Genomic DNA, 26970 nt, shown 5'->3' on the forward strand with positions numbered 1-26970 from the left:
ATGTCTCATAAAAGTTCTATGTGAACTTGCAATTAGCAATGACAACATGATCAGGTCCAGACTCTGGAAAACAGTCTTAAGATTAATTTTTACTTTGAAATATGTAAAGGTCTGTATTTGGGTACATACACATGATTCCCCGGGGGCATCAGATTCCTTGGAGCTGGAGTTACAGGAGCTTACGAATTTCCAGATGTGGGTATTGGGAAACTAACTCATAATCTGCAAGAGCAGTAAAGCTCTTAACTGCTGGGCCATCTCTTCAGCCCCTGGAAAAATGTTTAAAGCTAAAACTGTAATGCAAATATGGTTTGAAAAACATTGCTTGGAAGTGCATCCTTCAGGGGTCCTGAGGGGAATGAACCTGAGATGTAGAGTAAGGAGCAAGCTCTGCCTGTAGCTCAGGCTGGCTGTGAACCTCACGGCTCGAGTGCTGGAACTGCCTGTAGCTCAGGCTGGCTGTGAACCTTACCGCTCGAGTGCTGGAACTACAGGTGTGCACCACCACACAGGGCTGTATTCTGTTCCGTCTGTGGTACTGGGTGCAGGTAAGAGACAGTCATTCTCTTTCCAGCCAATGGCTGCGAGGTGGGCTGCGTTACCAAAGGTGCCAACACGGCCTAGCACACTGCATTTCCACTCAGCCAGGAGCAACAGGGTAGCCATAGTAACATCAGCCTGGCCACTGCCATGCCTCAGAGATGTCCTTAAACACGTGTGGCTGTGGTTCTCTGTGGAGAAGGATCACAGTGCTGCTGGGCTCACTGAGATGAACTGCTTTCCTTCCTTCTCTCCTTCAGCTCCAGGCCTGGTGGCGAGGAACAGTGGTCCGGAAGGAAATTGGCGGTTTCAGAATGCCCAGGAAAGAGAAAGATGACAGCAAAGATTCCAAAGGCAAGGAGAAGGAAAAACGGAGAGGCAAGAAGTGACGAGTACCTGCTGTTCTTTTCCTCTGGTCTCCAGGGACACACCGATGCCGTCACAACACTCACCTGTGGCTTGCCATCCAGGACGCCTACAGAGTTCACTAGGCCCATTACCCTTGTTTTCAAACCCAGAATGGGGGTTAGAACATGGCGGTAGGGCCTCTTCAGACTGTGCACTTTGGGGAAAGAAGTGTTGAGCAGCTTTGTGAACATTCTTTCTCATGAGAAAACAGTTCATAGGCTTATAGCGATACAATAAAAAGTCTGGTGTAATATTTTCTTTTGATTTTATGCCAATATCCAGGGAGAATTATCAAGGTTATCTGCTAGCAAAATATGTCTGCACGCGGTAGTTAATAAACTTTGGTTTGTTAAACTTATAAACTTTGCCCGTCTCACTGTTACCAGCACTGGGGGACGGCACCTAATCTGCCTCTTACATAAGCTGCTCTGGCAACCTTTCTGGGGATAGATCGGGGTGGACGTGGCCAACACGAGAGATGGAGTGTGCATAAACAGTCCTCTAGTGGTAGAGATGGCACATGTCCCAGAAAGCTGGACAAGTGACACACAACTATGTCCACCATCTGGGATACTGAGACTTAAAGAAGATAGGTGGAAACCGGCCCGTGTGGTGTTTTCACTTCTCCCTTAAAACCAGTGAGCCCACTGGCTCATTCTCGCTTTGGCCATCAGTAAGGAATGTCTTGGAAGGCTGGAGCCTTCAGGACAGCACAGCTGTCTCCACTGCACCTCTGCTTCCGTCTGTGTCTGTGTGCATGATGTGTGCCGGTGCACATGCAGAGTTCAGAGGTCAACTCTGTGGACTCTTCTCCTTTTTGTGGGTTCTCAGGCTCAAACTCAGGTTGCCAGGATCATCTTGGAACTTGCTGTGAAACCAGGCTGGCCTTGAATTTAAAGATCTGCTTTCAGGGCTGGAGAGGTGGCTTAGCGGTTAAGAGAACTGACTGTTCTTCCCGAGGACCCGGGTTCAACTCCCAGCACCCACATGACAGCTCACAACTGTCTGAAGATCCAGTTCCAGGGGATCTGACACCTTCACACCAATGCACATAAAATAAAGTTAAATAAACCATAAAAAAACAATTAAAAAAAATAAAGATCTGCTTTCCTCTGCCATCCTGTGTGCTGGGATCAAAGAAATGCATCACTGTGCCAAGCTTGTTTCTTTAAAATAAGTTTTTTTTTTTTTAAAAAAATAATTAGTGTAGGGGCTGGAGAGATGGCTCAGAGGTTAAGAGCACTGGCTGCTCTTCCAGAGGTCCTGAGTTCAATTCCCAGCAACCACATGGTGGTTCACAGCCATCTATAATGGGATCTGGTGCCCTCTTCTGGCATAGAGGCATACACGCCAAGTGGAACACTATACTAAATAAATAAAATCTTAAAAAAACGCACGTGTGCAGGTTAGAGGAGGATAGCTTTCAAGAACTGTCTCCTATTTCTCTTCTGGGTCCTGGAGATTAAACTCAAGTCACTGGGCTTGGCAGCAAGCCCCTTTACCTGTTAAGCCATTTCACTGGCCCCTAACTGGTTATTTCTTAGAGGAAAGTTATATTAATGTATCTTACGCTTTTCATGAATTAAGGCCTTTTTAACTTTTGGAGACTTCATGTAGCCCAAGTTGGTTTCAAACTCACTATGTAGTCTGGGCTGGCTTTGAACCTCCTACATTATAGGAGTGAGTGACCATACCTGCTTTATGCAGTGGGAATGGAACCCAGGACGTGATGCATGCTAGTAGGCACAGTACTGACTGCACTATAGCTCCAGCCGGAATTGAGCCGTCCAGTCCTGCCACCATCGCAGGCCACCTCATTACCTGTGCCTCCTTGAGAGGTGAGTGCTAACCTCAGAGGCTGGTTTAACAAGTTGTTCCTTTGTGAGCCAGATTTGTCTTTGCTAAGGAAGCCAAGTTTTAGGCTTGAACATCTCCAAGTGTTCATTACATGCTATGGTAGTATTGGCTTTTATTTTAATGTCCACATATAAGATGGCATACAGGCAACTTAAAATAACATACACAGTATCAACATATTTATACTTAGAACTTACACAATATATTTACAGACATACAAATATAGGACAATGTTTATAAAACCTTTTACTAATTACATGTGTGTAACATTTCAGAAGTCAAATCCGCTGTAACCGCCTCGCTGCACTGTGTATATACAAGGCTTCTAAAGGAGCAGGTTTTCCTTCATTTCACAACCATCCAAGTCCTCAGTCCTTTACACTCATCAGCACAGAGCACCATCGGCCACTGCTGACTCGAGGGAGGCAGATTACAGACCCCTTGATAGCTGCAAGGTGTACTTACAGAGCAGCTGGGAAACACCCACCGCTCTGCCCTTTCTAGTCTCTTCATCCCTCTAGCGAGTGCCTCAGACCTGCTCATTACAGGAGGAGCCTGGTCCGAGGGCTAGGCAGAGACGCCTCTGCAAGTCTGGAGACCGCTGACATGACATCTCCGTAGGTGGCGGGGCAGGGCCAGGCAGGCACTTGGTTTGTTCACCGTCAGCACTGGTAGGACAGCCATTTCCGGTCAGGGGACTATGATAAGACTAACTTTATCTTACACTGGGGTCTTTAGCAAGGTTAACTACAAAAATGTATTGTTCTCTCCAATTTAGAAACATATATATAAAGCCACAAAAGACCAACGGAAAACCTGGTTTGTTATATGCTGACTCAGAACTTTAACAACCACAGCTAAAACTGTGCAAATGCTTCCTAATGATTAAATCTGAATTAACTTGGTAAGTACAGTAAGGCCTCACATGAAAAACTGAAATATTAATGTGTCCTCTTTTTTCTGAGGTAGGGGCTCACTGGGTAGAGGAGCTCTGTCCCCTGTCTCTCAAAGGCTGGGTAAAGGCATGAGCCTCCACGCTCTGCAATGTCAGCCTACTCTCTGGAACTCTCAGAGCTGCTCCAAGTGTTGTATTATGTAATGTCTTCTGGACTCGTTTCTAAACAACATCAGAAGCTACAAGTTAGAAATGGTGCTGAGGTTTCATGCTGACTAGAAGGAAGCACAGCTAGAGCCCAGAAGCACAGCTGCTGGTGGACAAGCCCCTGAAGGGCTGGCCAGGAGCCCAGGTGCTCTATGTTATATTTACTGTCTCTTGAGATAAGGTCTTGCAGCGTAGCCAAGGCTGGCCCTAAATCCATATGCTCCTGCCCTAGTCTCCTGAGTTGCAGGAATGTGCCACCATACCTGGCTGCTGGTACATGCTTTTAAACTTGGATAACATGGCAATGTTTTAATAAACACTTCTCTGCATGAACAAGGAGAAATTATTTTGATTACTCAAAATGATTTTGTTCAAAGTCACTTTTAGAGGAAGGATTTTTTTTAGGGAAAAGATACTTTTAAATATTTTTACATGTATGAATATTTTACCTTCATGTGTACCATGTACAATGCCTGGTACCCGAGGAAGTCATCGCAGGGTGCTGGGAAGTGAACCCTGACTCTCTGCAAGAGGAGGAAGTGTTCTCAGCTGCTGAGGCAGCGCTTCAGCCAGTCTAATGTAGCCCAGGTGGCCTGTAGCTGCCTAGCATCCGGCCAAATCCTGACCACCCAGCTCCCACTTCTGGAATTACAGGCTCCTGTGCCTCTCTGCACCTTACTTCCGGTGGTGCTGGGGATGGAACATGGTCCAGTATCGAAGATATTACCTTTGGATGCTGCACAGGGTAAATACTGTTCTCAAATGCAAGCCTTGGGAAGACTGCAGGGGCTACCCTATGAAACAGCTTTTATGTAATTACTCTACTGGCCACAGCAAAGACACAACAACTAACAAGTGTGCAAAACCCAGGGGAAGAAACGCCTGTGTACTTAGGTTTACACGAAGACGCCTACTTTGTGCTGGAGCCCTAGGTCCTTCTGTTGTCTGCTCACAGCGAAGGAGTAAGGCACAGGCGGTGGATGGGGGAGGGGGTAGATGAGAGACAGGAAGCTGCTCGAGTGCTTTCTTAAAGCCAAGGAAGCTGGCTGTCACCTGCAAGGACTCTAAGAAGTGTGGCTTCCTTCACCTCTTTTGGCGTTGTGTTCGGTGTCCCATGAGCCAGGGAGCTGTTACTGCATCTGCCACGCCTGGTTCAGGTGCCCTGGGATCAGCATGCAGGGTTCACTGAGGCAAATGCAAATACTGTTGACTAGTGCAGGTTACACTGTACAGCTTAGAACTGTGTGCAGAGTGTCTGTGTTTAGGAAATGGCAGGGTGATGCACAGAACCACCCTCTAGAAAAAGATGGGGTGGGAGCGGGCAGGGCTGTGGAGAGGCCTGGACACTGGTTTTAAATAACTGTTATACAGTGCAAAATCGAGGGCTTCTCTATTATTTTTGTTCTCTTTGACAGAATTGTCCAAGTCATCATAACACAGCCTTTGATTTGAATGCAGTTGAAAAGTGCAGGAGGGTGGTACCCAAACCACATAACTATGTGTCTTGGCACAGTCTCTACTGCCTGAGAGCAACTGCAACGACTGCTGGAAATGCAGGTTCCCAGGCCACAGCCAAAACCTCTGATGCAAATCTGGATTTCACAAATGCTCCAGGAGAATGAAGCCCAACTGTGGAAACCAGCGAGCAGTAGAACCCGGGGAATTGGAAAGACAGCAGCATGTCTGTCTTCTGAGAGAGAGAAATATGCGGCTTCTAAGATCCTGTCTCTGGCATGAAAAATGAGCCTGCTCCCCACGAAGAAAGCAGAGCCAGCTTAGGCTTCCACGTTGAGTCCTCAGTAATCAAAGTTCCACTTAAGAGGATTGTGTCTTCATTAAAAACAAAAAATAGTGGAAATAATTTCCCCTAAAATGGAGAGATGAAGCAAACATTCCTGGCAGGAATCGTGAAGACAGGGCTTCTAGGAACGCACAGGGCTGTGTGAGCAGGCGGGGCCAGCAATCGCGTCCTCCTGTTCCTTGTTTTGGCTGTGTCAACACCCAGGGCCCTGGGAGTCCTCAGACAGCAGAGAGCTGGGGTGGGGGCTGCTGCTGCTGCTGCTTGGGTGGGGCAAGTTCCAGGAGGGCCTGGACAGTCACGGCAACCTGGCTCAACCCCTTCTCTTCTAAAATGTGCAGAGGCAAACATAACTGCTCCTAAAAGAGGACAACGTAACGAAAAACAAACAGAAAAGAAAACAGGATGAACATCACAGGACTGAAGGGAACTTCTACCCCGCCCTATAATAATCAAGCGAGGTACGGAAAGTTCTTGGTAAACCCACCCTGCTAATGGAGGCAGCCGCAGATGGTGTCTCACACTCAGGGTCACTTTATTAACACAGTTAAAGGTCCACACGGAAAAGTGGAAGACTGACAGGTGACACACATTTACACGGCGGGAGGAAGCCGCACTATCTGACAAAGATCAGGGCCGACTTACAGAGCACATCAAAATAGAAAAACAAGCCGAGTTACTGCATGGCCCACGTGGAAAACAGCATTACAGAGGACACTCTGGGGAGGAAATCACAGACAGAGGGACGCTTCATGATTTTGTGATGACTCTAACTGCAGGAAGGGAGGGCCCAGGACTTGCACCATAGCTCCATTCTGAAAGCCACAACCCTCAGAGTTAAATGGAAGTAAGAAACATTGCTCTACCTCAGGTAATTCATGGTAGGGTAAAGCTAAATTAGTTTTAAAAAAAAATCAGATTTAAAAAAATTGTGTTTTAGCTGGGTATGCTGTTCCTAGGACTTAGGAGGCAGAGCCAGACAGGTCTCTGTGAGTTCAAGGTCAGTCAAGGCTACACTGTGAGATCTTGTCTTAAAAACTGTATTTGAAAACTGGGCAGTGGTGCACACATTTAATCCCAGCACTTGGGAAGCAGAAGCAGGTGGATCTTTATGAGCTCGAATCCAGTCTGGTTTTCAGAGCAAATTTTAGGCCTGCCAAGGGTACACAGAGAAACCTTGTCTTGAAAAACAAAACAAAACCACCAAAAAAAAAATTGTATTTGAAAAATTAAAGTATTTCATATTGTAAAATTCAGCAGATTAAATAAAGCCGAGGAACTATTATGTAAGCTTACTCACATCTTGATAACTGATCCATAAAAAGACCATTCCTTTGGGTAAGAAGCTGGATACATCTACTTTGTTACTCTTGTAAGAAAAAGGCAAATCTTAGCATAACACTTACTGGCTTTTCTTTTTCTCATCAAAATTATTATTTTTTAATTTTTTTGAGACAGGGTTTCTCTATGTAGTTCTGGCTGTCTTGGAGCATGCTATGTTGATCAGAGATCCTTTTGTCTCTACCTCCCAAATGCTGGGATTAAACATGTGTACCACCATGCCTGGGTAAAAATTACTTTTTTGCTTATAGTTGAGAGAAGGTCTTGCTGTGTATAGCTCAGGGTGGCCTCAAACTCAAGTTCGAGGGCTATAGGAGTGTTCCATTACACTCTGTATCACTCGGAATGTTACAAAATGGATTGCAATAAAAATACAGAAAGAGCTAGTCAGTGGTGACACACACCTTTTAAGGGTAGGTCGATCTCTGAGTTTGAGGCCAGCCTGTCTACAGATCAAGTTCACAGAACAGCCAGGGCTACACAGAGAAACCTGTCTTAAAAAACTAAAATCAAACCATAACAAGCCAAAACAAAAAAACAACCAACCAAACAATACCAACGAAAAAGATGAAGCCCGTGTGCTGTGGGTGGAGCATCCCTGCCATCTGCTCAGCAGTGCACAGGCCGAGCACAGCGGGTTACTCACCACTCAGAGGTTGGAGCTTACAGACATCAACTTTGTGGACGTTTCCTAGGAACTCACCACTGCCGTCTAGACCGCTCAGCAGCCTCTGCGGTGGTTTTGTCTGTTTTTATTTTAAAGACAGGTCTTGTCATGTAGCCAGCCTAGGCTGCTAAAGGCTGGGACTGCAGGTGTGTATCAGCACACACCCTGTGCGTGTGTGTAAAAGGACAAAACTACAGAATTCAGATAATAATCGTCAATTCTAGGTGTCTTAAAAAGAAGACAAGTCCGCGACACACCCGGGAGGCAGGCACTGCTGTAGAGCACCGAGTCTGTCACTGCATCGTTAGTGAGGACAGTTAGGAACGACCCGCTTCAGACAGAAGTACACGAGGGGAGCGGCGGCCCAGGCTGTTCCTGGCTGAGCTGCTGGTCAGTTTTGTTAATGGAGCATGGAGACACAATGCTGTTCTGGGCCCCAGGTCCAGAGACAGATCTACTAAGCATTCCGAGACAGACTGCAGCTTCACTGGACCTGCAGTTCCGATACAATCTTCCCAATAGCCTACAAAATACAAGTTCACCCACAAAAATGACTCAGTCATGCTAGCAGTGACAGGAACTGCAAACGTCACAGTCTAACAGGATTCCTGCAGTAGATCTGTCACAGGCAGCACACGTGCGAGGCATGGCCAGGTCTCAGATGCAGGCTCTGCTCAGTGTTCACTGTCTTAAATGGATACAATGGTTCAGACAGCAATCTGGAGAACCTCTACTATCTTTAAATTAAAAATTCAGGCCAAACTAAAATTATAAAGTTTAAGTGCCCCATGCCTTCTAAATGTCCAAATACTGTTAAAAAAAGGGGGGGGGGGGAAGGTGGGCCTTCCGGGCAGAGAACTAAGTGACAAGGTGCTCCAGAGTGGAAAGGACACCAGGGCAGAGGACTAAGTGACAAGGTGCTCCAGAGTGGAAAGGACACCAGGGCAGAGGACTAAGTGACAAGGTGCTCCAGAGTGGAAAGGACACCAGCAGCATCACGGTAAGCAGCTGGTGAAAGGGCTCAGACATCTGTCACTTCAAGACTGAAGTGAAGCACAGTATAAAAAGAACGGCAGAGTTCTGAGGCTCAGGACTGCATCAGTAAAAACGCCTCAACCCCACCCCCTAATATGAGAAACAAGGCCACAGGGCAGGGGGGGAAGCAAGTGATGATCTTTCTGTTAGCCATCGTTAGTGCCTACTGTGCAAGGCGCTGCCCCTCTGGACATAAAAGAAACGATGCACCTACTCAGGTTAGCACTCTGAAAAAAACACATGTTTTTTCATGTCAGTAATTCTGTATGAGAAACAAACCTGCACCAAGCACAGGAAGGAGGTGGAAGGCACGGGCTGCACTGTCAGCTAGAGGGGAAGACCCGGTAATACAGCACACAGAGAGTTAACATTAAAGCACAGTAAAATGCCACAAAACCCAGAAGCTGGACAGATAGAGAGACAATGCTGGAGTCTTCTGCATGTGCCCCGAGAGAAAGCAGGGTTTCGACAGTTCTTTTAACGCTGAGGTTTAGCTGAAGGATGTCGGAAGGGGAACAGAGATTGTCCTGTCCGAGTGTGAGCAGGAAAGGAAAACAGAAAAACACAGTCAGTGGGCAGAATGCAGACAAGTACAGAACTCAGTATTCATGTCAGGTACGATCAGACACACACCCTGCAGCATCTTAGCTTAGGGAAGGAAATGCTGAGGGACAAAGCTGTGGGCTCATCTGTGCACACAGACTTTTCTATGGAACAGCAAAATAGAGTGTGCTTGTTGGTGGCTGGCCATGAGCATTAAGGGACCAATGGACAGAGCTGGCTTGTGGTTCAGGGTGGTGTGAGGCTTGAGAGTAGGAGGGCCTCCTCTCCATTCCCAGTCTTCCTTACTGAGGGATGCTGACCAGAGTAGGGCGGTCACCGAACAGGCAACTGCTGACTCCAAGCCTGAGGCCAGCCTTGTAATGAGGAGGTTCAGTAGGGAAGTCCTATGTACTGACTTACTCCATCAGATGAAGCCCACCATCCCTAGGTGGCTCACTGCTACACACAACAGAAATGCAGAGCTTCTAAAGTCACCATTGGTAAAGTATTAGTGGATTCAAACTGAAAATAGTCTTTAATATACACAATAATTCTAGAATATAAGATAGTAGATTCAAACACAAGTTTTTAAAAAAATAAAACATTTAATAAAAGCACAAGAGTAAAAGTGACTATTCAGACACTTCCCTTTCCAGAGGCTTCTTTCATATTCTGAGCGTGAGCTGGGGATGGACCCCGGGTGAGGACTCTACCATTGCTATCTTCCCAGGCAATTCTCCGTCATAATTTGACTATCCCTTGTCTCTGACTTTCTTTTGTCTGAAACAGAGTCGCACACTGCCCAGCCTTGTCTCAGACACTATATAGCTAAGGGTGACCCTGCACTCTATACCCTATTCCACCATTTTCCAAGTGAAGGGGAACAGGGGTGCTTTCCCACGCTGCCCTCACAGCTCATCCTGAGAAGGGACGATGGTGACAAGTATTTTACACCTGGGCACCGAGGCGGACACCCTTAACTACTAAGTTCCCTGTTTTTCAGTCTAGCAAGGGCCAGAAGGAGGCAAGAACAAAGCAAGACTGAGAACACCAGCTTGATGCTACTGATTGGTGAATTTGTTCGTTATCCTTCATTCTGTCCAGAAAAATGACTAATTTTCAAGAGAAATAGCAGCAAAACTAGAACTCATCCAAAACTGGTAGGAAGTGGGTGGAAGGCAGATGGGTCGGAAGAAGTGGTTTGTGTGGATGTCCACTTCCTCTTTCTGGAAAGGAGCTGCAGGTGAGCTGTGGACTCCAGGCTAACCGCCGTGGAAAAGGGTCAGTTTCAAAGTGTACTTTTCTATCTCCGTTTGCCTTCGAATAGCTCAGCTCAGGTAGAAGGGGCAGCTGGGCTGTAATGAACACTCGTAAGCCCTGCTTGGAAAATGCTGACTTACACGCATGCTGTAAAGCACACAGTTTTTCTATTCTGCTGACCAAGGGCAGTAGCTTTCTGAAAGAGTCCCAGGTTCCGATATTTACACCCAAGACAAGACGGCTCTGTAGGGCCTGACAGGCAGCTCTGATGTCCAGAAATGGTGCCGAGGAGGATCTCGGCAAGCACGGGCATGGGCAGAGTCAGCACGCTCCTGCTTTCTGCGCTTCCCATTTTCTGTGCCAATGCATGGCACATTCCAGTGCAGTGCACAGGGTATAGACTCGAGCAGGCAGCAGGGATGCTGACATCAGACAGGAAAACTGAGTGCTAATGTGTGCATATGGGCATCAGGACTCTCGCTGTGGAGAAAATACATGCCAGTCCCCTAGAATAGGTGGTAAATGGTAAAATGGTTTCATAAGCTTTTATAAGATGATATAAAAATGAAAAATTCTAGTTTGAATTTGTCCATAAGAATAAAATATGTCTTACTTGATTTTAGAAAAGGGAAAAAAAACCGAACCCATAACATAGCAGAAAATAAGAGAAAGATCTACCCAGTAATGCTGAAGAGCAGGTGTGGAACATGCTGGCTAAAGGAGATGCAGGTGGGAACTGGCCTTTTTTCACCTACTCTGGAATATGTGAAGCTGGAGTGAAGGATGCTCACTGCATACATGATCAGTTAGAGCAGGACAGTGAACTGGGTGAAAAACCATCACTGGGATAAATGGGGCTGAACTCAGAGCAAAGCTGGCGTTTCTGATGAGCCAATCCTGAGTTTCCGACAGTTAATCAAGCAGCTGACAGAAAAGGCTGGTGTTTTCTCTCTGCTGACTAGACAAAACTAAGGCTTAGAGACTGGAGGTGTGGCTCAGTGGCAGAGCATGCAGGAGGCCGCAGCTTCCATCTTGAGCAAGAAAGAAAAGAGAAACTGCCAACCACACCACAGCAAGCTGCTAATTTCTTTACACTGTTGCTAAGCACAGTGTATACCACAATTCCAGCACTGGAGGCTGAGGCAGAAGGGAGGTCTGAGCCCCAGGGCTCTAAGACCATTCTGAGTGTAAACTTAGGTCAAAAAGCCTATATCCACATCATCCAACTCCATGCAGCCCTCAAGAGCAAAGCAGTTTTTAACTACTCTTCAAAAGGCAGAGGCAGGTGGATCTCTGTGAGTCTGAGGCCAGCCTGGTCTACAAGAGCTAGTTCCAGGACAGCTAGGAGTGTTACACAGAGAAAACTGCAAAAAACAAACAAACAAAAAAACCCTCAAAACCAAAACAAAAGGGGGGTGTCACTGAACACTATAAACATTTCTTATTAAATCTATCAAGTTTAATGATGGTACTATCAATGGCAAGAACTACAATAGACCAGTGTTTTCAACCTTCCTAGTGCTGTGATCCTTTAATAGTTTCTCATGCTGTTGTGACCCCAACCATAAAATTATTTTCATTGCTACTTCATGACTGTAATATGCTAGTGTTATGAATCATAATGTAATATCTGTGTTTTCCATGGTCATAGGTGGCCCCTGTGAAAGGGTTGCTCAACCCCCAAAGTGGTCTCGACCCGCAGGTTGAGAACCACTGCCATAGAGGCGCAAGCTCACAGGTGGTCGTCACTGTGCTAACGGCCAAAGGATTGCAGCCTGGTGGAAGAATGGGTGGAAGCTGAGCTAAATCTTTAACTTAGTTAACAGGACTATCGTTTGGATCACTCAGTTTGTACAGCTATACTATTTGCATATTTGATGCTAGTATCTGGGAAATTTGGGTGAAAAATACATAAGAACTCTGCTATTTTTGTAACATTTTGTGAAGTCTTAAAATTATTTAATGAATACATATATTTAAGATGTATTAAAATCAAGTATTAAAAAACTAAAGCCAACAAAAGAATTCCAATCTGAATGGTACTTGTGTGAAAATATTCTGTTATGTGTAGCTGTACATAGGTCAAACAGCTAGTGGGGATGCTTAAGAAAATAAAACAATTATTTTCAATTTATTAGTTATAATACAATTATTTAAATCAATATTTAACAGTCTCTTTAAAGATCCTTGGAAATGAGGAAACATGAAAGAATACTGCTGGAGAGAACACTGACAGAGCTCTGTAACGACACACTATGTTAGCAGTGATGAGCTTAGTCTACAGCTAGTCCTGGTAAGAGCAATCACAAACACACACACACACACACACACACACACACACACACACACACACGCACGCACGCACGCACGCGCACACACACGTTACCTGGGGTACACCGATTTTTCTGCAAGCTTCCAGGAAGTTCTCCACATTTCGCCTGCATTTTGCCATTGTTAATTTAGGCTGCAGAGAGACAACAAAGGGGGGAAACAGTGTTATCAACAAAGGTCAAAAAGCACACAGCTTTAAAACCACTCTTGTTGGTTGTCATAAACTTACTGCTGCACACGCTGGGGCTCAGCAAACTTTCCCCTAAAAGATCAGATACTGATGCTAATCTCAAGAGCCACGGAGCTGCCGTCACTGTTCAGGTCTGCCAGCACGAAAGCAGCCACAGGAGATGAGGAGTGTGGCTGCAGCCAATAAAACACTACTGACAGAAACCAGTGCTGGCCTCCTCATATAAATGTTCTGTCTGCATGTTTATCTATATATTATGCAATGACTGCAGAATCCAGAAGAAGGTGTTGAATCTTTGGGAATGGAGTTATAGACAGGTGTAAGCTGCCATGTGGGTGTTGGGAATTGAACTTGGTCCCTTGCAAGAACAGCCAGTGCTTTTTATTTATTTAATTTTATTTTATTTTGGTTTTTTTGAGACAGGGTTTCTCTGTAGCTTTGGAGCCTGTCCTGGAACTCACTCTATAGACCAGGCTGACCTCAAACTCACAGAGATCTGCCTGTTTCTGCCTCCCAAGTGCTGAGATTAAAGGTGTGCACTGCCGCCACCACCCAGCTTCAGCCAGTACTCAACCCCAGTCCTATCTTTTTTTTTTTTTTCTGAGACAGGGTTTCTCTGTAGCTTTGGAGCCTGTCCTGGAACTAGCTCTTGTAGACCAGGCTGGTCTCAAACTCATAGAGATCAGCCTGCCTCTGCCTCCCTAGTGCTGGGATTAAAGGTGTGCGCCACCACCGCCCGGCTCCCAGTCCTATCTTTTACATTTAACAGATTAGACACCTGGGAAATTAATGTCTTAACGATGGCTACAAAGCCACATTAAAAAGGTAAATGGTTAATGCTGGAAATTTCATTAATTACTAATAAATGAGCTTAATTTTCTGTAAAGATCTCTAAAGACTGAAAATAAAGTGGCATTCCATATCCTCTCAAGGTTTTGTTTTTAACCTAGTTATTATGGAACACAATGTAAGAAAAATAGGATTTCATATTCTAAAGTTAAGTTCAAGGACTACATATGGAAGCCAGATGCTTGCAGGGACTATGACCTACAGATTTTTAAATTAGTAAATTCATGGACACCTGTACCATCTCTAGAAAACAAAAGACTTAACTTGTAAAACCCGAGTTTTCTCAAACAGGAAACACAATTCCTTGGCATAAGAAGAAACAAAATAAAAGCAGTGAAAGGAAGTATTTTAATTTTGACCAGACAGAGATATTCAGGGCTAGGATTAACTTTGTCATGGAAGATGTTAAGAAGACAACCAATGAGATGCACAGAAAGAACAGATCTCCCAGTTGGGATGGAATGACAGGACTCCAGGGTACGAGGCGGGGCCTGGCCTGGTTGGCTCCCTACGGCTGCAGACACACCACAACCACAAGTATCCTGGGGAGGAAAGGGTCTGCTCAGTTTACAGTTTACAGCCCATCACCAGGGGAATCCAAACAGGAACTCGAGGAGGATGGGAACCTGGAATCAGGGCAGAAACAGAGACCATGAAAGAATTATGTTTACCCTGGCTCGCTCGCTGTCTCACACAGCCCACGACCACCTGCCCAGGAACAGCACTGTCCCCAGCAGGCTGGGCCCTTACATCAATCATTAATCAAACGGAGCACAGACTCGCCTACAGGCCAATGTGGTAGAGGTATTTTCTCAACTGAGGTTCCTCTTCCCAGATGACACTGAGTTGTGTCAGCACAGAGAAAGACAAACCAGTGCAGCTCCCTTTCTTGCCAATGCCAAATTCTTAAATGAAGCAAAAAGGTTGGCAGAGGGGGAGAGGGGAGATGAAACATAAACTGTGGAGTCATGATCTGACAGATGGAGCACAACAAAGGCCTGGGCTCAGCTGCTGCTGCTTATGCCAGGAAAATAAAGGAGGCGTGCACAGCACAGTGCTGGGGCCGCCTCAGCTCCCGAAAGGTAAGCTGGACTGAGAGGCCAGGGAAATTTGCTAGGAGGAGGAGCTCCTTGGTAAAGACCCAATTTTCACAGCAACTCTGCAAATAAAGGACATGCATGGTACAGGCAGGGAGTTCAGAGCCAGCCTTGGCTAAATGAGACAAAAACGAGCTGGGTATGGTGGCACACATTTTTTATCTCAGCACTCAAGAGGGGGAGGCAGTGGATTTCTGTGAGTTTGCAGCCAGATTGGTCTACATAACTACACAGTGAGACCCTGTCTCAAAAAAACCAAACTCCCAACTCCAACAGGACAAACTGCTTGCCTTTGGCACACCCGTCTAGGCTAGAAATTCTCTCCACATGGCAGTGGCTCTTTGCCTCACGGTGCTGGAAGCAAAGGTACAAGTGCCATTAGCATCTTTTCTTGTGAAGTGATCGGGACTGGTCAGGACCCGGGTCTGAGTTCAGGAGAGAAGGCTAATAAGCAGGAGAATAGCCATGAGCACTGTTTTACAAAAGAAGGAAACTTAAATTTCTGAAATGTTGCTTACAGAAGGACAGACTGACATAATCTTGTTATAGAAGAAAAAAAAGTGTTTCTGTGCAAAAGCAAGGATAAAAAGTTAATGCTGCTAATTAAAAACTGGCTCAAACACAATTTCCTATAGCTCATATGAAAATGAAGGACTGAGGGAAGGAGACATATGGGAGGACGGGAGAGGAGGGGAGAGAGGGAGAGGGAGAGAGAGAGCACTCAGTACACATCCCTCCTCTGGAAATGCCAAATGGAAAGGCTCATCCAGCAGTGGGATGCAGGCTGCAGCCTCTCCATCCTCACTCCAGACTGCAGGACTCAGTCTACTCTTAAGAAGCAAATCTTACAGAGGCCATGCTCCCCTCTCCTGGGCAGACACGATCAATGAAGCTCCGACCCAGGATGGATGTAGGCTAGAATCTTCCCGGTAAGCGCACCTTGGGGTGCTACACACATTATTAGAAATGGGCTAGTCCAGGTGCGAGAGTTAGCCGAGAAGAGGCTAGATATAATGGGCCAAGCAGTGTTTAAGTGAATACAATTTGTGTTGTTATTTCGGGTAAAGCTAGCCTGTGGCTGGAGCTGGGTGGCGGAATGCAACCCGCAGCTCCCTCAACAGAATGGCGCCCAGACGTGTGGACACCTGAATATTGTAATATTGTAAATACTGGACTCAGGAACTTTCGTTAGGAGAAAATTACATTAGAAACTTATAAGTACTCTCAATTTTCTCCTACTGAAAGTTCCTGAGTCCAGTATTTACAATATTTCACCTTGGAAATGTTCTATTTAACAGTTGGGTCATGCACATCTGGTGTAGGAACTTTTTTCTACCATAAGTGACACCAATAAATGTTAGTTATTTAAAAAAAAAAAAAGAAGCAAATCTTACAGGAACCCACTACTTCCAAAGTTTTCCCAGAACTTCAAAGGGCACGACATGATTTTTGGCAGCAGTCTGCCTCTTTTATTTCTGTAATGTAGTCTACACTGAATATGAGATCCGAACTGAAAAGAACACGAGAATAAATACTTAGTTCTGAATGTTTAAAATGATTCAAACACCTTTTCAGGCATCGAAAACCTTATTTTTAAGGCAGGCTCTGATGTAGCATAGGCTGACTTCAAATATGCTGTGTAGACCAGGTGGCTGTGAGAGCCTGATCTTCCTGCCTCTAACTCCTAAGTGCTTGGATTACAGGTACGACTCACCAGGCCCAGCTTAAAACTTTTAATGCAACGTTTATTATTATTGTGTGTATAATCACACAGTGTACGGGGCATGTGTGCTGCAGCCCTCAGGGAGGTCAGAGGACAACTCTTTAGAGTTGGTTCATTCCTTCCCCTTTAATGTCTAGTAACCAGGCTCGTGTGGCAAGCTCATGTCACCAGCCCAAAACTTGGTATTTGTTTTTGCTTTTTAGACAGGGTCTCACTATGCAACTCTGGCTGGCCTGAACTGACTAAGCTGGCCTTGAATTCACAAAGATTTACCTGCCTCTGCCTCCCAAGTGCTAGGAATAAAGGTGTACACTACCAGACTTGGCTCAAGAGTTTTATTTTTAAAGTTTGTTTTCATTAAACATTTCATTTAAAGTATGGGATCAGAATGATAGTCTTGGTTTACAGTACCCATATGATAGCTCACAGGCACCAGGTGATCTGACACCTCCTTCTAGATTCTGCTGGAAAAGCAGTCATATGTACAGACCCATATTCAGAAGTATACATATACATAATTTAAAAAATAAAACAAATCCTAGAAAAAGGAAGATGATTAAAAATGTAAAAAGATAATGTCCATAGGCCCTGATCCAAATGTTAAGGGTTAGCAAGGCTGAGTAACTGTCTGAACATACGGTTCAAAAGAGGATAATCCTGGCCAGACCCAGTGATTTTCCACTTTACGCAATGGCAGACTTCTTTCCTACGGCCTTGTGCCAGTTTTTGTTTTTAAACTTTTTTTAGATTTATTTTATGTGTTTGAGTGTTTTGCTTATATGTGTACTACTTGTGTGCTTGGTGCCTACAGAAGTCAGAAGAAGACATCAGGGCCCCTGGAACTGGAGTTATGGATGGTTGTGAAGCACCACGTGGGTGCTGGGAATCCAACCCAGGTCCTTTGCAAGAACAGAGTGCCCATAGCCTCTTGAGCCATTCCTCCAGGCCCTGTACCACTGCTTTCCAAAGGTGACTAAATTGTCTTCAAACAACATGATACTGGGATAAAACTTGATATTTAAAATGTCTGATCAAGTTCATACAGGATTGGGCTTTCAAGGAGAATGCTTTTTAGTGATGTATTTCCTGATTTCACAAGAGGTAAGGCAGTAAATGAACTCAAGAAGTCTGGCAGTATTCTGCCAAGACAGCAGCCAGTCAGTAGGCACCAATGGTAAGCCTGGCTGTGGCCTGGAGCCAGGGGCAAGGTAAACAAACAGGAAAGGATAAAGGGCCCTTTCTGTACGATTCATCTCCACCACACCAGGCTGCAAACCAGGCTGTAAGGCTTGGTGGCAAGAACCTTTACTTGCTGAGCCATCTTGCTAACCTTCCCTAATAAAGTTCTAACAGTGTGCTTCATGCTGCTATGCCTGTTGAACAAAAAACAAGCATTTTTAATTTTTCTCCACTATTGACACTAATATAAACTTCTAGCTCCTTGACATATTTTAAAGCCTCTAAAACACAGCCTAGGCTTACCTCTCAGCTTCACCTACTGTCATTTGTACCCACACACTGCCCTGTGTGTGATCTATTCTCAACAACTTCACAGTTCCTTTATTTAAGTTGCTAGCTGGTCAATTCTTACCTATATTTCCTAACTGGATTAGTTCAACTTCTCTAGAAGGCTTCTAATTCTCTAGGCAGAGTTAACCAGTCTCCTTTTGGTATCTCAATAGCATACTTCCTACACACCTCTTACAATACTCAATACACGCTCTAAATGATTGTTTATGTATCTGCTTTTACTGTAGTTCAAAGTGAGAATGAGAAAGTGGAGGCGGAGCCCTTGGTATCTGCACTGCTAGCTTCCAGTACGATGACTCCACTGAACTGAAAAGCATCCTATGAATAGCCAGGGCTGCCTGGCACTACAACTTACCACGGCTGGAGATGGGACATGAATGCTTGGGACAGATCGAGGCCGAACATGATTGGCCAAGTGGCAAAGTACAACACCATCAGTCAGAGCTGCTCCAAGATCACAAGGCAGAGATACTTTTAATCGGTACTCAATATGCTGCAAGGACAGGAAATGTCATGCATTAATTGGAGGGTGATTACCATATGGGATATAAAAGCAAGACAATGAAATGTATCAGGTTAGAAATTCAGAAAAAAAAATTGGACACCATGACATATGCTCATAATCCCAGCACTTAGGATGCCAGGGGAGCAGAAGGACTGTAGCAAGTTGGAGGCCGGGGCGGGGATGGGGAGGGGGTGGTGGTGGAGAAAAGACAGTGAGTTCCAGGCTGGCCAGGGTCACAAGGTAACAACTTATCTCAAAACAAAAACAAAAATAACAACAAAATCAGAACAAAACAAAACAGAATCCAGAAAACAAGGAAATAACTTAGATTCTCTAGTTCCTGTTTTCCTTCTAACTCAGGTCAGTAACTTACAGAGACAGAGAGGAGCATACGCGTCGTAGCCAGGTCACAGTGGTATAAAGCATGAAAGAAATGACTATCATTTAATGACCTAGGAAACCGCTAAGTCCTGGCATGGTGGTGTGTGTCCGTGATTGCAGATTAGAGAGGCACAGGGAGGAGGACTAAGAGATCAAGGCCACCCTGAGTCAACAAACAAAAACATGAAACCAAACTGGATCCTTGTTCAATTCCAATCCCTCAGCATGTACACGGGGTTTGAGAATGTGCACATGCACATGAATTCTCTCTCTTTTAAGAAAGGGTCTCACTACGTAGCACAGTCTGGATCTCTAGCTGGTGATCCTGGAACCTCAGATTAGTGATGGCTACACGTGTGGACCCCCATGGCTCTTATGCATTCTAATTACTCCTCTGAGACTGCCTTTTAACATGATGGGAAACAGAAATGGGGGAAAATGAAAATGAACATGGCGATACAGTGAGCTTTTAAAATTAAAATTATTCATCTAATTTTCTCAATAAAAAGTTTAAGGAATTTTCCTCGATAATGAAATTCTTTCACATTCATTACAAAATACAGCATACAAGGGACACGACTGACTTTATGGTAATGCATAGAAGTGAGCCTGTGAACAAAAGGATATGGACTATAGACACGCCCACTGCCAAAGGGCCATTCAGAGGTAATGCACACACCTTGCGCAGCTGGTCTATTAATCTCAGCTCCTCTTCTCTCTGTCTTGTTACAGGATCTGCAGGGTCAGGTGCAGAGGACAGAAGGGGTGAGGCACGCCCTGGAAAACAAGTCAGATGGAGAGGTCAGTTGCCAGCGCTACATTTGTCTGGCAAGTTTCTTTGCCAATACAGCGTTTACCACTTTCTGGTTGACATTTTAAAAGTATTATCATTTGGGGCTGGAGAGATGGCTCAGAGGTTAAGAGACTTGATCTTGTAGAGAGGGCCCAGTTTCACTCCCAGCACCCACGTTGTGGCTCACAAGCACTTGGAACTCCAGTTCCAGGAGATTCAATGTCTAATTCTGACCTCCTTGAACATGTGGTGGGCACACACACAGGCACATAAAGTAAAATAATACATTTTTAAAAGAGAATTATTCTTATAAGAAAGAAAACATTTACTGAGTAAATCAAAAGGGGTAGTGGGCAGGCTGGTAGCTGTGGTGGTTTGAAAGAAAATGACCCCCTTAGGGAGTGGCACTTTTGGGAGGTGTGGCCTTATTGGAGGAAGTCTGTCGCTATGGAATGGGCTTTGAGGTCCCCTATGCTCAAGCTACTCCCAGTGTCACAGTCTACTTCCTGTCACCTGCATATCAAATATAGCAGCTCCTTCTTCAGCAACATGTCTACCATGCTCCCAACCATGACGACAATGGACCAAACCTCTACAACTGTAAACCAGCCCTCAGTAAAATGTTTTCTTTTATAAAAGTTGCTGTGGTCATGGTATCTTTTGACAGCAATAGAAACCCTAACTAAGATAATAGCTCAAGTACCACTGTGGTTAGAAATTTCAAATATCTAAATATAATGGCATTTTTCTTGAATTACATCCACTTATAAATGTTTTTATTGAAAAATACAATATATATGTAAAATTACAAGGTTCTAAATAGAGGCCAATAAATGATCCTCTCAAAACGAAATGGCTAGGTGCAGTAAGTGAGATTTGCCCATACTTCAAAGCCTCTTGCATGTTTTCTGCCCATCAGAGCTCAAAGGGTACCGGTAGCCTCACCTCAAGGATCATAAATTTACTTTGTCCATTTTTAAGAACTTTCTATAAATTAAACCACGTTGTATGTATTCTTTGCATATGGCTTCTTTTGATCAACACTAAAGATATCTATCAGTACCATACATTTCAGATATCAGTATTGTTGTATGTATCATTTTCATTACTTGTATGACATTTTATCATACAGATGGCACCAATGTTCATCACTATTCTCCTTGTGAACATTCAGTTTGGCACCATTATAAATAATGTTGCTATGAATGTTTTTGTATCTACCTTTTGTTTTACATGTTATTATTTCTCAAGGTAAAACTGCTGATAATAGGTATACAATTGTTCAATAGTTTGTCAATATGGAAAGATCTGAGAAAGAGTTCATAAGGGAAGAATGTTCTTTTAACAGAAAGAGCATTTTATTTGTTCAATCTGTTTTTGGTTTTGGCTTTTGAGATTGGACTTTGAAATGTAGTCTGGGCTAGCCTTAAAATCAATTCTACCTCAGCCTCCTAAATGCAGGATTATAGGTATGCACCATCATGCATAGTTGAAACACTATATTTTAAATGGTACCAAGGAAATTTCTAATCCAAACAAAAACCCAAGATGCCTCATGTTAGTGAGTTATAGACCCCTGCTGAGATGATAGCTAGGTGTGCTGTTGAAAGCATGTAAGAGTTCACGTCATTGTGCAAAGCCATTCCCCACTCTGCCATGCACTTAAAATTGCTACCACTCACCTTTATTGGTTTCTGCCCTAACGGCAGCTCGGAAAAGGAAGCTTTCAGGGCGCTGGGGCTGATTTCTCTGGGTAGCAGCAGGAAAAGAATATGCAGGGGAATGATGGACTATATCAGCATGGAAAAGCAAGATGATGTTAAAGGAGATGGGAAGCAACTCAAAGATGATATAAACAAATGTCAAAAAGTCCGATAAATAGCACAAAAGGAAAATTAAATCAAACATGGCAATGATATAAAATGATGATTCTATTCATTAGTGAAAAACTCATGTATAAAGTAAAGCTGCTTATTTATTTTAAAAATTCTGTAATTTTTAGTATATCAACAAATGGAGGCTAAAAGTTCATACACCGAACTTAGTTTCTTGCAAACATAGAGCCCTGCTAATTCCTATTCATTTTCCTTACCAAGTGGCCAACCAGTAAAAACAGAAATCCTGGTAAAGAGGCCTGTGACTCAGTTGGTAGAGTGCTTGATGCACATTCATAAAGCCCTGGGTTTGACCAGTCTGCTTCCCAACGCTATGGAAACCAGACAGGGTGGCACAGCCAATGCTCTGGGGCTGGAGGTAGAACAGGAGAATCAGAGGACTCAGTACCTTTACACCAAGTGACAGGCCAGCCTGGGTCACAGGAGATGCTCATCTCTGTCTCTCTCTCTCTCTCATACACACACACACACACACACACACACACACACACACACACACACAGCGCAACCCTGGTAAAGAATAACTGTGGTGAGCCTGCTAACAGGTACCTTTGTAATCCCAAAATTTGGGAGATGAGGCAGGAGAACCATTAGTTCTTGCTAGCCTGACAACTATGTTCCTGCTCCCCGCCCCAGAAAAAAAATTAGCCACAGCACTTTTGTGTCTATTACCTGTCTCTGTCGTAGGAAAGCTTGAGGTGACATTGACTCTGTCATCACTCTGTGAAGAAACAGACCATATCAACAGTTACTACCCAAGAAAGGGCAGTTTCCACATTCTAGTAACTTAGGGAATATACGAAAGCCATGCAACTTCCCTTCAAAACTAAGCCTAGAAATGAAAGTTTGGTAAAATTGATTTTCTACTTTTTCTTAAAAAGATAAATTGTTTGCTTAGTTGTGTTTATGTAATACATCCTCTAAAGATATAACTGACATCTCCAAAAACTGTGGGAAAGGATCAACCTAAGGCATAAACAGTTATTAAGAAATGTAAAATGAGAAACCTTACTTTTTTATTAGATTATTTTTAATTTATTTTACATCCCAACTGCAGTTTTCCCTTCCTCCTTTCCATCCCCCCCATCCCCCAGTCCTTGGTTTCCATTCAGAAAGCAATAGGTCGCCCCCTCAAAGCATGGCACATCAAGATGAGGCAGGACCAAGTTTCTCCACTTGCATCAAGGCTGGGTGAAGCAACCCAGGATGAGGAATGGGTTCCTAAAAGCTAGTTCAAGCACCAGGGACAGGTCCTGATTCTACTGCTAGGAGTTCCACAAACAGACCAAGTGATATAACTGTCACACACATACAGAAGGTCTAGGTCTGTTCTATGCATTGGTCTGTGAGGTCCCATGAGCTCAGTTCAGCTGTCTCTGTGGGTTTCCCTATCATGACCTTGACCCCCCCCCATCCCCCCCAGGACACACAATCCTTCCTCTCATACAAGGTTTTACAGTGTCGTGACTTTGACCCCCCTGGCTCAAACAATCCTTCCAGGAGTCTTCAACAGGACTCCCGGAGCTTGGCCCGTGTTTGGCTGTGAAACTTTGAATCTGCTTCCTTCAGCTATTGGATGAAGACTCTAATGACCATTAGGATAGTCACCAATCTGATTAGAGGAGAAGGCCAGTTCAGGCACCTTCTCAACTATAATTAGGAGTCCTTGTGGAAACCTTTCTTTTTAATATAGTTTCTTTTTTTTTAAATGATTTATTTACTTTATGTGCATTGGTGTTTTGCCTGTATGTATGTCTGTGTGAGGGTATTTGATGCCTGGAGTTACAACGGTTGTTTACTGCCATGTGGGTACTGGGAATTGAACGGAGGTCCTATGGAAAAGCAGCCAGTGCTCTTAATCACTGAATCATCCTTCCAGACTCTTTAATATAGTTTCTTAAGCACTAGTTTTTCTTTAGAAAGTAAAATGCAATCTTCAAAGAAAGTGCAATGACCATTTCTTAATTTCTATTAAAATATATTTAAAAGATAATAATTGCTGGGGTATGGCTTAGTGGTAGATGACTTATATAACATGTTCTAGGTTTAATCAACAATACTATACATGCATGCACACACATATGTATGCATACACAGAAAATGACATATATTTTCTAGAATATTTGAGTACTAACATTTTCCTTAGGGTTTTATGTGACAAGATCTCTCAAATCCAGACTTTCTTGGAACTCTACATAGACCAGGCTGCCCTCCAGCTTACAGAGAATTGCCTACCTCTCCCTCTGGGGTGCTGGAATTAAAGGTGTGTGTACCTGGTCAAATCCTAACATTTTCAATTCATTGACAAAAGTGTAAAAATGGAGCAATAACTTACTAAATGGATATAAAGTTTATCTGTAAAAAGGAAACAAAGGTCAGCTAATTAAAAAAGAAATGTTCACTTCCTTAACCACTGAGCAGCCCAGCTCCTTAGCACCTCATATGTTCACATACCCTTTTGTATTTAAGTACACAGGTGACAATGGAACCTGTCTGCTGTCAACTATGGCTCTGCAGTTGGTCATTACTGTTTAGTTAGGGGGCTTCACCCCAGTTCCTGGCATAAGCTCCCTCCCCACCTCTGAGAAAGCCCACCAAAGGGTAACCCCTCCCCAGGGAAGGTCAAGACCACTCCCACAGGCTATTTAAACTGCCCCCCAGAGAATGAACGTGTGGTCTCCCCTTTTTCCTCTTCCCACTCCATGTTTTCCCAGGGCTACCCGGGAGTGTTGGCACCCATTAAACCTGGGTATCTTTTAATTCGGTCTGATTGGGATTATTTGCATTGGCGGAGAGGTTTGTTGTTTAAGAAAAATACTTAACAATTACCTACTTGGTAACCAGAGCATTCAACATCAACTCAAAGGAGACATTTAGTGGGAGCTGCATGTCAGTGTGGTGACCCTGAAAGTGTGGAAGGAAAAGGATGTCCTGGAACTGCAGCTGGAGATGAATCCAAGTTCTAGCTTGCTTTTCCTGTGAGGAATCCAGCTGATTCCCATTGCTGTGGGCAGTGCCTTAGAATGGCTGGTGGTCCTCCTCATTTCCTCCTCATCAGCAGGAAGAGGATACATTCCAGCTATTAGACCATGTAGCTTGGAGGGAGGACTTGCACTTGCTGGGCAAGTGCTCTCTACCACTGAGCTAAATCTCCAACCCAGGTGCCTGTTCTCATGTCTGAATTTAGATGTGTGGAAGGGAAACACACTTTCTGGAAAACATTTTGTGGTTGTTATTTGTTCATCTTGCAACACTTACTATGCACAGAGGAATAACTATTGAAACGATGGTGCTGATTTTGCTAACTGGGTTAAATATTCTGCTGTTGGTTAGGAGGGAGATAGGGCTTTCCATGGAGCACGCCTTTAATCCCAGCAGCACTCAGGAGGCAGAGGCAGGCGGATCTCTTGAGCTGGAGGCCAGTCTGGTCTACAGAGCTAGTTACAGGACAGCCAGGGCCACACAGAGAAACACTGTCTCGAAAACCCTTTAATCACAGCACTCAGAAAGCAAAGGTAGGCCTCTCTTGAGATCAAGTTCAACTTGATCTCCAGAACAAGTTCCAGGACAACCAGGGCATTTGAGCCTGCTAGGGTGGTTGACTGTTAGGCTGTACACTCTGGAAGCTAGGATGGGAGGGTAGGGAAGTCCTACCACACAAGCATGCAAAGGGCCAACCTCTGAAATCCAACTGGGGTACAACGGACAGTGTTTTCTGTGATCTGCCACTGGCATTTTTCTAAATAGAAAAAGGCATTATTATTTTTACTTACTTTATGTAAAGTGATTTTCAGTCTTATGTTGGCATTCAAGGTGGCCCTGCTTCTACACTATATATAATATCACATTGCTTGTAATGATCTGTCTCTTTAAGAGACAAGCCACGCCCACTCCCTCCCCCATGGGCTGAGGCAAGTGGATCTTCAGCTTCCAGCCTCCCCCCCCCTCCTTTGTTGTCCTTCGGCCTCCCCCCACCCTGCTCTTCTCCCTTCCCTAACCACTAAATAAATATCCAACTCCACTTAGCATGGTGTACCTATCCATCTGCCTCTTGCTTGCCACTGCCACGTGGCTCGCCGCCAGGGATACCGCCAGGGACCAGCCATCTTCGGAGACCTGCCATGTGGTCTTATGCACTGTCCCTGCCTGGGACTGGCTGCTTTCGGGATCCCCCAGCAAGCTACTTGGGGATCGGTAGCATTTCTATCCTGCTGCATGGGCAGACTGTACACTGAGGATCAGCTCACACAGTGCACTGCCTCTAAGGACGCCAATACAGTCTCCTCGTCTGTCTGGCCGTGTGCTTCTGTGATCCACAAGAGAGCCCAGGAAGGATGCTGATGGTGTCTGGGGAATCTGTGTGGGGAGGCAGGGTACTGCTCACATGTGCTGGGTTTGGGAAAAGTGCTGGGCTAGCCAGCCTTCTGGTCAGCACTTGGGAAAACTAAATGGTTCTTTATTTTTTTTATTCAAAAAATGTATTTGTTATGATTCTAGATACAAAAGTAAAGATTAAAATTAAAAGAAGAATGTTCACTAGTTAAAGATATTGAAGATCCAACAGGGGAGTAGAATCAAACCAAAAAAAAAAAAAAAAAGAAAGAAAAAAGAAAAACCAACAACAAAACTATAGGCCCTGATACCCAATTACATCTAAACCTAAGTTTATGACATGGCAACAACAGATATTTGAACTAATCAAGGCTTTAAAATTTTACTAGATCATAGCTAAGAGCCTGAGAAAAATGGCCAAGACTTTAAAACTAACACATAAAACCATCTGCTCCCATATTTCTCCCCATCTCAGGATTCAACATTTTCAGAAATCTCTTATTTGTGGTTGAAGTTTTGTGAGGTGAAATTAACCGTTATTGAATTCTAATTTCTTCTTTTGGCTTTTCTTTTCTTTTTCTTTTTGGTTTTTCTCTGTAACTTTGGAGCCTGTCCTGGAACTAGCTCTGTAGACCAGGCTGGCCTTGAACACACAGAGCTCCACCTGCCTCTGCCTCCCGAGTGCTGGGATTATACGTGTGCACCACCACTGCTGCGGTGAATTTTAACTTCTTAAAAAAAGTCATGCTGTTGAGAATGTTTTTGGACATGTGAAAATGTTTCTGCTAATTAT

The 26970-nt window shown here is 44.3% G+C and overlaps 2 protein-coding genes across 21 annotated transcripts in view; one reads left to right on the plus strand and one right to left on the minus strand.

Annotated features, from left to right (window-relative positions):
• Positions 1 to 1305, plus strand: part of Drc9 (dynein regulatory complex subunit 9) — a 29728-nt gene extending 28423 nt beyond the window's left edge. For 2 of the 3 annotated variants that reach the window (XM_075965962.1, XM_075965970.1), the window contains one exon: positions 801 to 1055. In XM_075965962.1, the coding sequence (XP_075822077.1) occupies positions 801 to 929 (129 nt within the window). In that variant the 3' untranslated portion in view covers positions 930 to 1055. Of the gene's footprint in view, positions 1 to 800 lie in introns of all 3 variants that reach the window. The other variant, XM_075965954.1, reaches the window with a different exon arrangement.
• Positions 1306 to 2900: 1595 nt separating this feature from the next.
• The window catches only part of Lrch3 (leucine rich repeats and calponin homology domain containing 3), a 106904-nt gene continuing 82834 nt past the window's right edge, over positions 2901 to 26970 (minus strand). For 5 of the 18 annotated variants that reach the window (XM_075966037.1, XM_075966017.1, XM_075966027.1 and 2 more), the window contains 7 exons: positions 22518 to 22566; positions 21633 to 21740; positions 19837 to 19934; positions 18627 to 18764; positions 12938 to 13015; positions 9028 to 9275; positions 5949 to 6064 (listed from right to left, as the gene is read on the minus strand). In XM_075966037.1, coding sequence (XP_075822152.1) covers positions 9072 to 9275; positions 12938 to 13015; positions 18627 to 18764; positions 19837 to 19934; positions 21633 to 21740; positions 22518 to 22566 — 675 coding nt within the window. In that variant the 3' untranslated portion in view covers positions 5949 to 6064; positions 9028 to 9071. Of the gene's footprint in view, positions 6065 to 6217; positions 8572 to 8619; positions 9276 to 12937; positions 13016 to 18626; positions 18765 to 19836; positions 19935 to 21632; positions 21741 to 22517; positions 22567 to 26970 lie in introns of those variants that run through there. The other 13 variants (XM_075966057.1, XM_075966146.1, XM_075966099.1 and 10 more) reach the window with 6 other exon arrangements.

Source organism: Microtus pennsylvanicus, chromosome 1 (genome assembly GCF_037038515.1).
Source record: "Microtus pennsylvanicus isolate mMicPen1 chromosome 1, mMicPen1.hap1, whole genome shotgun sequence".
In the NCBI taxonomy this organism is placed as follows: Eukaryota; Metazoa; Chordata; class Mammalia; order Rodentia; family Cricetidae; genus Microtus; species Microtus pennsylvanicus.